We start from the raw sequence: 15185 nt of genomic DNA, 5'->3' as shown, positions 1-15185 counted from the left end.
CAGTAATTGTGTACTTATCACAATGATTATATTATATAAATAGGGCACAACGATTTCCCTACTATTGTTTGTCAACTATTACTTAGTTTTTACACAGGATTCTGTTAGTGTGGCGTTACTGAGTCTGGGAGGTGAGGGTCACCGACTCTGTAAACTGTTCTAAATTGATACATTTAGTTGATACATTTCTTATCTTTGGCCCTGCTGAACAGAATTCCCGAGATTCATTAAAGGCAGCTGTTAGAATTGATACAATAGTTGCTCATATTTCATAATTGCAATATTCCATCCTGCTGAGAAATGTATACACTAATATATCAAATTGTAACAGTTCATGATCTGCACCTGAATTACTGAGCCGCCAGACTTAAACACCAGAGACAAGAACATTAAACAAATTAATTTTGGAGAAAAAAAAAAGCTGGAAAGCAATTGAAAAAAGTTCATATTTCTGGTGAACTAACTGAAAACAACTGAACTGAAAATTGTGTTTGGAACCAAAATCAGGAAGATAAAAGTCAGTTTTCTGCAATGTATATTACAGGCAAGGAGATTCTGACAGCCAATAGGGTGGAAGGTGTAGAAGACTTGGCTTACGATTGGATATCAAAGAACCTTTACTGGACAGATCCAAGATACAGAAGCATTAGTGTAATGAAATTGGCGGATAAATCCCGCAGAGCAATTATCCAGAACCTAAACAATCCTCGTTCCATTGTGGTACATCCAGTAATTGGGTATGTATGGCACAGCTCAATATTCTGCATCGTTTAGCTGTTGTTAAACTACAACTCCCATGACACATTGGCAGCCAGAGGCAACTTTCTTCACAGATAACAAAGATGCTGGGAACTGTAGTTCTGCAAGTTGATTCATAAATATTGCCCCAAGTTTGTAGCCCGGGCCCCTCTAAAGCCACTAAAGAAAACTGTAATCTGTATAGGTGTGTGGTGATTTCACATTCTAGTACTGATAGAAATACAAGAGGAGCTGAGGGGCTGATCATTGGTTCCAATACAGTGCTGTCTGCTCTCCCTGTGATTGAGTTCCAAGTTTTGCTCCGCTTTGCTGATGATGTTTAATTGGTGAAACTGGATCCCTTATAACTTCATCCTGCTTTTCTACACTCATGCAGTATTATTTCAACACATTACAATAACGATCAAATTATTAGCAAAGTACAGGCTTCCCGCACTGAATGTATAGATTGTTTTGTATGAAAATAATGACAGGCACTATTTTGTCTTTAGCATTCCTCTTGATCCTAACCTGTGACAGTATTTGAAAATACGGTGCCCAAATATCCCATATGCGTACACCAGCCCATGTATGTTTGTTAGCATAGTTATTTGGACGGTGGTCTTCTGTTTTATTGCTGTATGGTGTACAATTACAATTTCTGCTCTTTATATGTAAAAGCACTTAGTGCACTGTATGGCCTTTCACTTGGGTCTTTTAGAGTTGGGGGTGTACAAACCATGAAAACCACCCAGGCACTACATAGCTGTACATCTGCAGCATACACTCTTTCATAAGTTGCAAGTATTTTAGTAAATACATGCTCCAAATGTCAACTGGACAGAATGCCAATGAGGCATTAGCTTTAGTTCATCTTGTCCATAGTTTAGTTCATACAGAACACATAGCTGAAATAACAGAATATGACCACAGCCTAAATTGTTGCTTGTGCTATACAAGTTTAGACACAACATACTTTAACATGTTAGCATGCTGGGAGATGTAGTCCAGTAAAATCAGAGTTATGTAATTAAATAAATATTGTAAGATCAAACTATTTCCCTGCTATTTATAACAGAATCCTCCAATAATATGCCACCAGATCTGAGTAAATCTGGCTCCATTTTGTTTTTCAGATATGTATTTTGGACAGACTGGTACAGACCAGCTAAAATTATGCGGGCTTGGTGCGATGGATCACACTTACAACCAATTGTCAATACCAGCCTTGGGTGGCCTAATGGCTTGGCTATGGATTGGAAGTAAGTAAGCCTGCAGACTCTGCTTGTGTGTGTGTATGTATATATATATATATATATATATATATATATATATATATATATATATATATATATATATATATATATATATATATATATATATATATATATATATAAAATCCAATCAATGCTTAACCACTTTCCTGCAGTTGCCAGGCAAATACAGTATGGCAACATTAAAGGCCTCAATCATCATGGGGTTACATACTTGTAGCACTATAGATATTTGAGGTAACTATCCAGCTGCTATTACGGGTAGAGCACTGCTACATTGTGACCACTCACCCCACTTGGGCCTCCCATAAATATTGGAGGAAGGGTCTCCACACTGAATTATTGCCCTCAACACATACACTTCAACAAAAATCATGGGTGCCAGTGGATGTTACAATGGAACAATAGATTTATGAAAATAATGACACACGACAAGGTACTTCCTTGGCAACCCAGCCACTTGCTTCACTATGATTTACCCCTTGTCGGGAATAAGAACATTTTCTTCTAGGAACCAATTTATCAGATGGGATCAAGTCAGAACCCCAAAGTCATCCTTATCACCCTCGTGTGAAATGAGCTAGGGTAGCATTTAGCTGAATTATTTTTAGATATAATGTGTATTTTCACCAATCATTTTGCAGTTCGTTGCGGCTGTATTGGGTCGATGCCTTTTTTGATAAAGTTGAGCACAGCACATTTGATGGTTTAGACAGACAAACACTGAGCAGAATCACACAGATGACTCATCCCTTCGGCCTCACTATTTATGGAGGTAAGAGCTTAGCAAACTGTACATTTATATTGCTGGTATTCATAAGCCTGACTATAAATACCTCTTAAGCTGCATTCTTCTTACGGAAAAAGGAACATACACTACGTACATTATGCTTCAAAAATATGCTCTTGTTATATTTACCTATATGTTTTCTTCTACACTCATCAGATGTACTCATAAGAAATCACTTTATATTCTGAGAAAAAAATTATATGTATATATTTGATATTGTGTCTGTTCATTCTGCATGAATATGGAATCGTTAAAGGGGACATATACCGTCCATAGCAGTGTTGTTGTTTACAAAGGATTTTATGCTGCACTTACCTACAGTTGTAAATGGGTAACTCATGGTTAAATACACTAGTATAGAAGGTTTAGATATCCTCTAATGCATCTGTTGCTATGGTTATGTTTATGATGGGATTATTACAAAATATGTTACCGATATATTATATTTTCATCCTGAAAAAATGTGTATTTAAAAAATATATTTATCTTTATAATATTTTATTATAGGTTATGCATACATTACCGACTGGCGACTTGGGGGCATAGTACGTGTCAGAAAATATGATGGGGGAGAGATGACAATTATTCGTAGAGGCATTAATAACATAATGCATGTGAAGTCATTTGATGCTAGCACCCAGATAGGTAAGTGTCCTTGCGTAGAGACTGATAGATGATAAATCAAAGGGTAATTCATAATTCCTCCTGCAGTGTGCAAAGTGAAAAAAAAGCTGCAACATCTGCAGGTGCTTTATGCAAATATCTGCAGGCATCTTCAATCTGTTTCACACACAGAGACCTTCAGAATGCCCTTTGAATGGAAGGTTGCCTGTGTTAGGCAGCGCTCAATTTAATAGGGTTGGGTCTGGGTAGACACATATTCATCTAAGTAGGTGGGGGAGACACTTGCGACACTTGGGGGCACATTTACTAAGCTCGAGTGCAGGATTCGAATATAAAAAACTTTGAATTTTGAAGTATTTTTTGGGTACTTTGACCATCAAATAGGCTACTACAACCTTCGACTTAGATTTGAACGATTCAAATAAAAAATCGTTTGACTATTCGACCATTCGATAGTAGAAATACTGTCTCTTAAAAAAAAAACTACCTACCTACCGAAGTACAATGTTATCCTATGGGGACCTTCCCCGTGACTTTCCTAAGCTTTTTTTTATCGAAGAAAAATCCTTCGATCGATCGATTAAAATCCTTTGATCGATCGCAGTATTTGCGCTAAATCCTTCGAATTCGATATTCGAATTCGAAGGATTTAACTTCGAGGGTCGAATTCGAGGGTTAGTTAACCCTCGATATTCGACCCTTGATAAATGTGCCCCTATGTCCTCATTCTAGGAGCACTTGTGTCTCCTGGGATCAAAAATGACTCCTCAGTTATTTCTTACATGCACAGCCCTCTGGGATCTTACTAACTGGATCAGCCTGGTTTGGCCGATTGACCCCTACAAATAAGATCTTCCCATGTATGTTACAAAAAAAATAAAGATGACTTCCATACTGATATGCATGAATTACCCAAAGGTTTATTCGGTCCTGTGTGGACAACATTACAAAGTAAAACTTTCTGGAAATGGGAGCTTGCAACAACCCATCTGATGTAACTACACTGTATTGTGGATATTTTATTTTACAATTCTGTTGTTACCAGTCTGATAATGCCTGAGATTATGTTGGATTTTAGCATAGTTAGACTATTGCTCAAAGCTACAATTTAGACAAATGATTGTCTGATTTTTTTCCACCACAGGTTCAAATTATTGCAACAGACCAACAAACCCCAATGGAGATTGCAGTCATTTTTGCTTCCCAGTGCCCAATCTCCAAAGAGTTTGCGGGTGCCCATATGGAATGAGGTTACGTCCTGATCAGCAGACTTGTTTTGATGATCCCTCCAGTGAGCCACCAACCATGCAGTGTGGGTCTTATTCCTTCCCCTGTACTAATGGCAAGTGTGTTCCAGTATATTACCGCTGTGATGGAGTTGATGACTGCCACGATAACAGTGATGAAGCAAATTGCGGAACTCGGAGTAAGTGATCAAATCAGTTGTATATCAGAGTTTTCGCTGTATTTACCATCAGATGTACATTTATTGCTTGCTATCCTCAGTTTGTTCCTTTCCTTGGAAAACTTAATTGTACAGTACAAAAAAATTGAAGCAAGCTGCCATGCTTTTGCATTTCCTAAAAGCACAAGGAACTGCACTTTGTGCATGAATACAGGATTTCCCTGTCTGGTGGCTCTGTGTGCTTGAATGGTGGGCTAGTGGAACATGTAGGTGTTGGCTTCTCTTGCTGACAATGTTATGGCTGGGGGATATGTTTGTAGTTTAGGTTGCACTCTTACACAGTATATTGTGGTAGTGAGGCAGATATTTTCAGTGCTCAATAGGGCATCTAATGACTGCTGACATTTTCTTTCAGATAGCACATGTTCTTCTAGAGCATTTACATGTGGTAATGGGCAGTGCATTCCACTGAACTGGCGCTGTGATACTCACAATGACTGCCCTGACAGGAGTGATGAACAAAACTGCCCCACTCAAGGCCCCCGCTCCTGCCCAACCACTTCGTTCACTTGCCAAAATAACCGATGCATTCCTCGTATTTGGCTTTGTGACACAGATAATGACTGTGGGGATGGGTCAGATGAATTAAATTGCAGTAAGTAATGACAATACCACTTTTGATCTATCAGGGATGTACAACCAATGGCCAGCCATCTGTTGTAAAACTTTCATATACACAATCCCCAAAGAATCAACTGTTAGGACTCTAGATAGATGTTCTCTTCTTATGTGGCATATACCTTCCTTAAACTGACTCTTTTACCCCCTTGACTCTTAGGCACTCTAGGCTTAATAACCGACTAAAGAGCATTCTCTAGTCACCCATACCAACTCTACATCAATCCCTTTTTGATTGCTAATATTAAATTTAATCAAACTTTAAAATGTATATTTTTTATTTATATAGCACTACTAAAATAAAGTGTGAGATCTCACTACATTTATATTTACAGATTTTACTGGTACCTGTGAACCGGGGCAGTTTCAGTGTCCAGATCATCGGTGTATTGATCCATCTTATATTTGTGATGGAGACAAGGATTGTGTTGATGGTTCCGATGAGATAGGCTGTAGTGAGTATCAATGTGTGTCTTACAAAAGCAGTGTAATTGTAAAACTACCAGTAAATCTGGAAACCAGTAAATGTGGGCAATATCAACCAAACTGACTTTTGTCAGTATTCCAACTGAGTCAGCATTCCTATGAGAATCTTTTCTGTTTGGCCAAGTGCGGTGGTGCGTGAAATTACTAATCAGTTGAATGAGAAGCATGGCATAGTCATTTACCAGAATGTTAATAATCTGGGCCTTCCTGCCCATATACGTCTAAACTGGCTAGTGAGCTACTTGTTTGGCTTAACTTAAAGGGGTTCTTCACCATTAAATTAACTTTTAGTATGGTGCAGAGAGCGATATTCCGAGACAATTTGCAATTGGTTTTAATTTTTTATTAAGTTGTTTAGCTTTTTATTCAGCAGCTCTCCAGTTTGCAATTTCAGCAATCTTGTTACTAGGGTCCAAATTACTCTAGCAACCATGCATTGATTTAAATAAGAGACTGGAATATGCATTGGAGAGAGCCTGAATAGAAAGGTAAATATTAAAAAAGTGACAGTAACCATACACTTGTAACTTACAGAGCATTTGCTTTTTTAGATGGGGTTAATAACTCCCATTTGAAAGCTGGAAAGAGTCAGAAGAAGAAAGCAAACAATTAAAAAACAATAAAAAATAAATAACGAAGACCAGTTGAAAATTTGCTTATAATTAGCCATTCTATAACATACTAAAAGTTAACATAAAGGTGAACCACTGTACTGCTAATACTTAACCCATGTGATAAAGTAGGGTGGTTCTAGAATGTTTAAAAAAAAGTGTAATACTACACTAGATGTTATATAAAAAAGTACATAATAGGGTCAGCATAGTAGGGTCAATTTTAGGGTGGATATCAAATGCATTCTTTCATATATTTTTAACTAGCTCCATATTTCTCTAGGCAAGTAATAGAAGATATTTATTTATACCTATAATTTTTCTCTTTCCATAAGCATACAACTGCTCCTACTCTGAATTCAAATGTGCCAGTGGTGATCAGTGCATTAGTTCCAGTTACCAATGTGATGGAGTCTTTGACTGCAATGATCACTCTGATGAACTGAACTGCCGTGAGTACATCTAGAACCTTCAGCCAAACATGTTAAACATATCCATATAAACTGTGCTAAGTGATGTCAATGGTTAAGATTAATGCTTTGTGAAATTCAGTGTTGTAAAAATAAAGTACCCTCTATTGTAAAATATAAGAAAATGACAAATCAACATGGCGTTTCACAAGCAGTGTTGTGTCTTTATATGGTCTTTATATGGTCACAAACCTCTTCCTTCATTCTAATGTACTTATCTTTATCAGGGACTGTACATTATTTCCTATGTATTCAAGATACAAACAGCACAGATGAAGAGCTGTGAGATTTTTGTTCCAATAATCTAAAGTACTAAAATTATGATGCCATATTTCAACCATTTCAAAGATGTGCCCAAAGTCTTTGGTCAGTATTTGGGACCAAACATCCATTAGAGGCCCAAAAATAATATTCAGGCCTCTAGTTGGATGGGAGTGAATGCAGCTGTTATGGCAGTTGTATACTGCATGAAGGAAGGACAGAACAGATTTGAATACATACAGTATCTACACTTGTTTTTCCAACCATGCTTATTGTCAAGTGGCATAGCTCAGATCTTTAGACCTAGTACAGATGAAGCAAACCAAATTCTAGTGCATCGTATATGGTTTCATACGTATAAAAAAGAGCTCCTTTATTTTTTTTTTCAGCGACTAGACCAGCTGGAATGTGCCACCAGAATGAATTCCAGTGCCAGTCTGATGGGGCCTGTATCCCCTCCAACTGGGAATGTGATGGGCACCCTGACTGCATCGATGGCTCAGATGAACATCAAACTTGCCCAGTCAGAAGCTGCCCGCCTTCTTTGTTCCGTTGTGACAATGGAAACTGCATTTATCGCTCCTGGATCTGTGATGGGGACAATGACTGCCGGGACATGAGTGATGAAAAAGACTGCCCAACACCACCTTTCCGTTGCCCCAGTTGGCAGTGGCAATGTCCAGGCAATACTATATGTATAAACATCAGTAAAGTATGTGATAACACCCCAGACTGCCCTAATGGGGCAGATGAGTCTCCTCTATGCAGTAAGTGAGCAGTTTGCTATTAACATTATTCATTTAGTTCGCATTATACTTTATTATTATATGGTTGTGTGAGGCATTGTTCTGTAACAGGGATAGACAACATGCAGCTTTCCACAGCATGTGCCTGACAGTTATAGAGGTGGATGCTGGCAAGGATTATGGAACAGATTTATCCTGTTCTGTTGTAGACATGTCACCAGTGGTAGAGATATATGAACGGTTTCTTATGAAACTCTGTGAATCTTGGCGAATCATCTGATGTGAGTTGCAGACAAATTGTTTATGGCAGATGCTTTGGTGGGAATCATTTATGAATTTGGTGGGAATGATCTTCCAAAATTGTGCATTACGATTTCACTTCTTGCACAATTTTTTGATGTGATTCATGTACAGATCTATTTTAATTATTTTCCTAACAAACAATAAGATTGCATGAACTTTAGTCATACACAATTAGGTATGATCAAGCCTGGTCACACAAATCATTACTTTCTTGACTTTTCTTCGTACATCACAGACAATGCATTTAATCATTTCTTCAAATCATCTTCAGAATAATTATTAGTATTTATCGATTAATCAAATGGGCATGATTGACTTGTGATTGTTAACTTGTCCACTTTTTTTCTTTTTCTCTCTTAAATCGATGCAAATTTTCAGATGAATATCAACCAGGTACTGTAAATTTATCCAAATTATTCTTTGTGATTAAACATGAATTTAATTGTACAGGATAACTGCATTTTACAACCTGTGTGTGTGTATATATATATATATATATATATATATATATATATATATATATATACTCACAATACTGGAGCACTCATGCACAAAAACAGCTGCCTGGGTGCAGTATTCAAAGATTATGAAGACCAAAAATACTGTACAAAAACCGCACTCACAGGACTTTATACAGGTGCAAAAAAGATCTATTTATTTTTTACGACGTTTCGGCTTCTCTTACTGAAGCCTTTTCACACCACTTGAAAAAGGCTTCAGTAAGAGAAGCCGAAACGTCGTAAAAAATAAACAGATCTTTTTTGCACCTGTATAAAGTCCTGTGAGTGCGGTTTTTGTACAGTATTTTTGGTCTATATATATATATATATATATATATATATATATATATATATATATATATATATATATAAAAAAAAAAATATATATATATATATATATATATATATTAACTCAACAACTGTTTCTTCTCATTATCAACATAAAGTTACCACGTTTGTATGCATTATAGGTATAGGGCTAATATACTTACATAGATGCTAACTTGCACCAGTGTAGTTATTGCAGCCAATCATATGTTTGCCTCATTTCTAGTAAACTGATTTACTAGATAGAAAATGTAATTATGGTTCGTTGTTATTAGTAAATGCAGTAGTGCAATTTAGCATCTATGTTATTAAATTAGCTACACTACATGGCCAAATGTATTTGGACACCTACCTCTGATATATTTAAATGCCTTCAGAGACAGCTTGTCCAACTGAAGATATGTCAGTTTGGCTGGCATATCTGGATTCTTTTTAGTTAAAAATCTGTACAGATATCTTTGGGCATATAGTGTTTATTATACAATAATTTTATGTTTACGCTTCATTTCACCTATGAAAATATGAAATATCCCCCAAGATATTTTACTTCTTATACTAGCAGGGAATGAAAAGTTCACAAAATCTGTGATTCCACCTCTCCGCGTTTCTGGTTTACATGAATACAGGTGTAATGTAACACTGTATATAAATATACATATACATTACAAAATTATTTTTCTTAAAACAGATCAAGAGAGCTGTGCTGATAATAATGCTGGGTGCACTCACCAGTGCATCCAGGGACCATTTGGAGCACAATGCACCTGCCCAGAAGGTTACCGTCTCTCGAATGATTCCAAAACCTGTGAGGATATCAATGAGTGCATGACACCAGGGTTTTGCAGTCAAACCTGTTACAATGAAAGGGGATCATTCAGGTGTTATTGTGAGGATGGATACATTTTAGAACCCAATGGAAGAACATGCAAGGCAGCAGGTAGGATATACTAAATGGCCCTGACAAGTTTTTTACGTATTAACGGTAGCTCTAAATATAACATACTATCTCTCTTGTCTGTACAGGGTCAGCAAATCTCTTGCTCTTAGTGGCTAGTCGTAATCAAATCATTGCTGACAATATCACCACACAAGCACATAATATTTATCCAGTCATCCGAGATGGGAGAACTATTGTGGCCATTGATTTTGATTCAGTAACCAATCGAATTTTTTGGTCTGATATCACGCAAGATAAGATCTGGAGTGCATATGTAAATGGTACAGACAGAAAATTGGTAAGTGGACTTATCAGTTTATTAAAAAGACTCTATGAAGGGTTGCTGCTGTATTTTATCCCCACTGCTACTATAGGCACAATCACACAATACTATAACTGTTATTGCATAGCCACTCTGCTTTCCCAGAGGCTACTTATGCCCCTGCAACTATAGGCACCATCTCTCCCTACTATACCTGCTATCCCACAGTCAGAGTCCCTTCACAGTGGCTATTATCCCCACTGCTACTATAGGCACCATCCCTCCTTACTATACCTGCTATCCCATAGCTCCATCCTTCCCTAGAGGCTATTATCCCACTGCTACTATAGGCACCATCTTTCACCAGCACACAAAGAAACTGTCTTAAAGCAACTGAATAACAATAGTCACATGCACTTGATGCAGGTGACTACAGATAATTGCATTACAAAGAATTAAAGCATGTATCTAATTTTGATATCTTGTGCAGATATTTGACAGTGGAGTCACAGTAACAGAAAGCATTGCTGTTGATTGGGTGGGACGAAATCTATATTGGACTGACTATGTATTAGAAACAATTGAAGTTTCTCAACTAGATGGGACACACAGGACTGTGCTCATTAGTGAAAATGTGACTAATCCAAGAGGACTTGTACTGGATCCAAGAACAGAGTAAGATACAATATAATGTATATGGTATATTTTTATTGTATTAAATATCATAATATATATATATATATATATATATATATATATATATATTTTTATAATATTAATGTGAAGATATATAATAACAATATGTAGCATATTTTTTTAATCTGATGATTTAAAAATATTGTTTCCCTAAAATGCATTCTGTTTTAATACATTTTTGTGTGTTACAGTGCTCATGTGATGTTTTGGACAGATTGGGGTAGAAACCCCCGAATTGAAAGAGCCAGCATGGATGGCAAAATGAGAACTGTGATTGTTTCCAATAAAATCTACTGGCCCAATGGCCTTGCCATTGACTATCCCAACAAACGTATTTACTTCGCAGATGCCTACCTTGATTATATTGATTATTGTGATTATGATGGAAATAACAGGAGACAGGCAATGGCCAGTGATCTGGTGAGATAATAAGTAGTCTTTCTATTGGAAAATGGCCTTGCAAAACACAATATAGAAAACTGTGTTTATGTCTTGCCTAATATTTTGAGGGCTTATTTGCTTTAGGTGTTAGGAAAATGGAGTAAATTGACTTGTGTTACAAATAACTTTATAAATCAAATACAGGTTGGTCCCAAATCAAAGTTCTTATACTATAAAATCAGTTCTTGGTGACTCAGACACAGAGAGATTAAATTTAGTCAATGACTCTAAAATTCAAACCTAGGTTTACTGTTTCAGTATCCAAAGACATGGGGCAGTCACACAGTCACACTATACCATTCCTACATTCACCTGCTTTATTCTATATCTATGTGATAACCCCTACACCTACATTCTTGGCCTAGTGTGGTCTTGTGCCATATCTTCCAGTGACATCATATGCCCCGAAGTCTTTGGGGAACCATCAAAAATGGATTTAAGTATTTCATTTTCTGCAAATAGGTGCTGCAACATCCACATGCAATTACTGTTTTTGAAGACTACGTTTATTGGACTGATCGATACACCAGTCGGGTAATTCGAGCAAATAAATTTCATGGTGGCAATCAGACTGTCATGATTTATAATATTCATCAGCCTTTGGGGATATCTGCAGTTCATTCTGTCAAACAGCCTGGAGGTGAGATAGAAATACCATTCTAACATATATATTTAGGCTACTGCTTAAAATGCACATATATGTAGCATATTCTTGTGTTCAACTTGAATCATTTGAACTACAGAATATAAGGCATTAAGAGAATGCAGCCTAACAAATCAATGTGTTGATTTTACAGGGTTATTAATTGCAAAAGCTTTTGATTGTCTCAGACCTTAGAATGATATTATGGATGAAATTAACAGTTCAAGGTTCTGTAATAACAGATGAACATATTTAAGTTTGGTCTATGTTGCTTTAGTTTAAGACTTTCAGAATAATCAGCAAATCTGTGTTTGGTACAGGATTTGATGTTCAATGTAACCTTCTGTTTGGATCCATAGGTGCCAATCCCTGTGCTTCCAATCCTTGCAGTCATATTTGTTTGTTATCATCCCTTGGACCTAAATTCTATTCATGTGCTTGTCCCTCTGGATGGACACTGGCTTCTGATTCGGTGAACTGTCAGAGAGGTAAGGAGAGTTATGTTTCTCTCTAGATTGTCTTCTTTCAATGTCTTTTTCTCTCTTCATTGTTGTGACTGCTCCTTAGCATTTGCTTTCACTGTGTCGCTAGCCGTTGTTTTATATCAACAAGGGTTATATATTTTTTATATTTAAGACACAATTCCCTTCCATCAATAGAACAGATGTTATTAAGACATACCTTGTAGAGTATTTTGAGACTATTGTATGATGAAATTGGGGGTGTATACAGCTGCTATTTTGTGGTACACTGAGAAAACCTATGTCATGCTCCTTTTCCATAGTTGCTGGAGAGATGCTTAGCTTCCCAAGGCTTTCATTAGAAACCACTTATTTCTCAAGGGTTCCACACAATTATGACATTTTGGGCCCATTGCTACTTTGTTTTTTAGGGTCACACGGATCATGAGGACCCATAAATGTTCTTCTTTGCTTTTTTGTACAGACTTGGCAATATGTGGCAACTTAACCTTATATTGGCTTATAGAATCTATATGTGCCACCATGTTCCTAACAAGGATATGTGCTAACAGTTCAGGAATGAAAATACAAAATACAAAAAGGAAAAATTGTGAGAGCACTCCATGGCTAAATAAAAATGTACTAAAATACATTGGAAGTGCTACTGATCTGGCCAAATTAACTACAGACATAGAAAAAAAGAAGAAAAATTGATCAATGCACATTCCCTGGTCCCCTGTCATATCAGTAATCTATGCAGATGCATGTATTTACAAAGACAGGGGGTTTTTTAGTTACAAAATTATGATCATAAGATTGATAAGCCACCATACCACGTCAAGGTAAAACCCATATGGCGGTCCCTAACTATTTACCTCTGGTCATAATTTCAAATGCTAAAGCCTCCCGGCATAAGAGCATTACCTGAAAAATAAGGTCTCCCGACCTGGGCATTGGTTTTCATCATAGGGCTTAGTCCTCCCCCGCCATTAGCTTTCAAAGGGGAGAGATAACCTAGACCCCAGCATTGGTTCCATGAGATTAACCCTCCCCCGCTTGCGGCTTTTAAGAGAGAGAAACTGTCCAGACCAACACCCATTTCCAAAGGCATTGTTCCACCATTTAAAGAGACAGGTATGGGGGTGCTACAACCACATGGAAGCCTGGCCTGCAGCATAGCTGCTGAACTTCCAAACAGAATAAATCTGCTACAATACAAAATACAAAAAGGAAAAATTGTGAGAGCACTCCATGGCTAAATAAAAATGTACTAAAATACATTGGAAGTGCTACTGATCTGGCCAAATTAACTACAGACATAGAAAAAAAGAAGATGTGGTTGTAGCACCCCCATACCTGTCTCTTTAAATGGTGCAACAATGCCTTTGGAAATGGGTGTTGGTCTGGGCAGTTTCTCTCTCTTAAAAGCCGCAAGCGGGGGAGGGTTAATCTCATGGAACCAAGGCTGGGGTCTAGGTTTTCTCTCCCCTTTGAAAGCTAATGGCGGTGGAGGACTAAGCCCTATGATGAAAACCAATGCCCAGGTCGGGAGACCTTATTTTTCAGGTAATGCTCTTATGCCGGGAGGCTTTAGCATTTGAAATTATGACCAGAGGTAAATAGTTAGCGACCGCCATATGGGTTTTACCTTGACGTGGTATGGTGGCTTATCAATCTTATGATCATAATTTTGTAACTAAAAAACCCCCTGTCTTTGTAAATACATGCATCTGCATAGATTACTGATATGACAGGGGACCAGGGAATGTGCATTGATCAATTTTTCTTCTTTTTTTCTATGTCTGCAGGAATGAAAATACTAGTTACCCTTTTGTGAAAGTAAACTTCATTTCTCTAGGTTTAATCTCTTATTTACTGGCCCTCAATCACTGCATTGGTCTGAAGGCTAAAAATGCTGTCAGAGTGTACTAAGCAATTGGCTTTTTGTTTTTACGATAGTGTATGTCAGGTTTCAACACTTTATGAGCCATTTGTAGCTCTACACTACATAAGGACCAATATTCCAGTGACATTTCCATGTTCTAAAGTGTTGGTAGAATCAAAATAGACTTTTCATACATCTGTCAAAACACACCTGATGACAGGAAAATTACTGGAAAGGCATAGGACTATCTTACAAGCATAGCAAATGATATGGGTCATTTACTACACAGAATGCAGTGTGCAAAGTACAAACAAAGGCCGCAATAGGCCATTTCTTTGCACTATTGACGCTGCATTCTGCCTTTTCAGAGCACAGAGACCTGGGGCGTTCCATACGAATACAGTGATAACTATATTAGTTAGAGCTGTATTAGTGAGAGGTGGCCAGGAGTATACAAATAGATGTCCCACTACCTGCTCAAGTTAAGGAGCAGCAGGCGGTAGCACGGGGTTGACCTGCGCCTCTTACTTTGCACCCTGCACCGAGCAGAGAGCAGTATTTCCTGGGGTACAATTGCTTGCTATATAAGCTCAAAAGGGTGCGTTTGTGCCCCTTAGTGCTCTAGAACTTGCCCCCCGAGGAATAAT

General features: G+C 37.4%; 1 protein-coding gene across 4 annotated transcripts in view; it reads left to right on the top strand.

The window, feature by feature from the left end:
- The window catches only part of lrp2.L (LDL receptor related protein 2 L homeolog), a 107961-nt gene that overhangs the window by 40327 nt on the left and 52449 nt on the right, over nt 1-15185 (top strand). For 2 of the 4 annotated variants that reach the window (XM_018235881.2, XM_018235882.2), the window contains exons 17-32: nt 545-737; nt 1875-2000; nt 2657-2787; nt 3310-3447; nt 4571-4852; nt 5247-5486; nt 5845-5964; nt 6942-7058; nt 7727-8104; nt 8765-8779; nt 9902-10150; nt 10237-10448; nt 10903-11087; nt 11300-11528; nt 12012-12189; nt 12552-12680. In XM_018235881.2, the coding sequence (XP_018091370.1) occupies nt 545-737; nt 1875-2000; nt 2657-2787; nt 3310-3447; nt 4571-4852; nt 5247-5486; nt 5845-5964; nt 6942-7058; nt 7727-8104; nt 8765-8779; nt 9902-10150; nt 10237-10448; nt 10903-11087; nt 11300-11528; nt 12012-12189; nt 12552-12680 (2922 nt within the window). The remainder of the gene's footprint in view (nt 1-544; nt 738-1874; nt 2001-2656; nt 2788-3309; nt 3448-4570; nt 4853-5246; nt 5487-5844; nt 5965-6941; nt 7059-7726; nt 8105-8764; nt 8780-9901; nt 10151-10236; nt 10449-10902; nt 11088-11299; nt 11529-12011; nt 12190-12551; nt 12681-15185) is intronic. The other 2 variants (XM_041577166.1, XM_041577167.1) reach the window with 1 other exon arrangement.

Source organism: Xenopus laevis, chromosome 9_10L, assembly GCF_017654675.1.
Source record: "Xenopus laevis strain J_2021 chromosome 9_10L, Xenopus_laevis_v10.1, whole genome shotgun sequence".
Classification (NCBI taxonomy): domain Eukaryota; kingdom Metazoa; phylum Chordata; class Amphibia; order Anura; family Pipidae; genus Xenopus; species Xenopus laevis.
The sequence above is the reverse complement of the archived record's forward strand: the minus strand, read 5'-3'. Positions and strand labels throughout refer to the sequence as shown.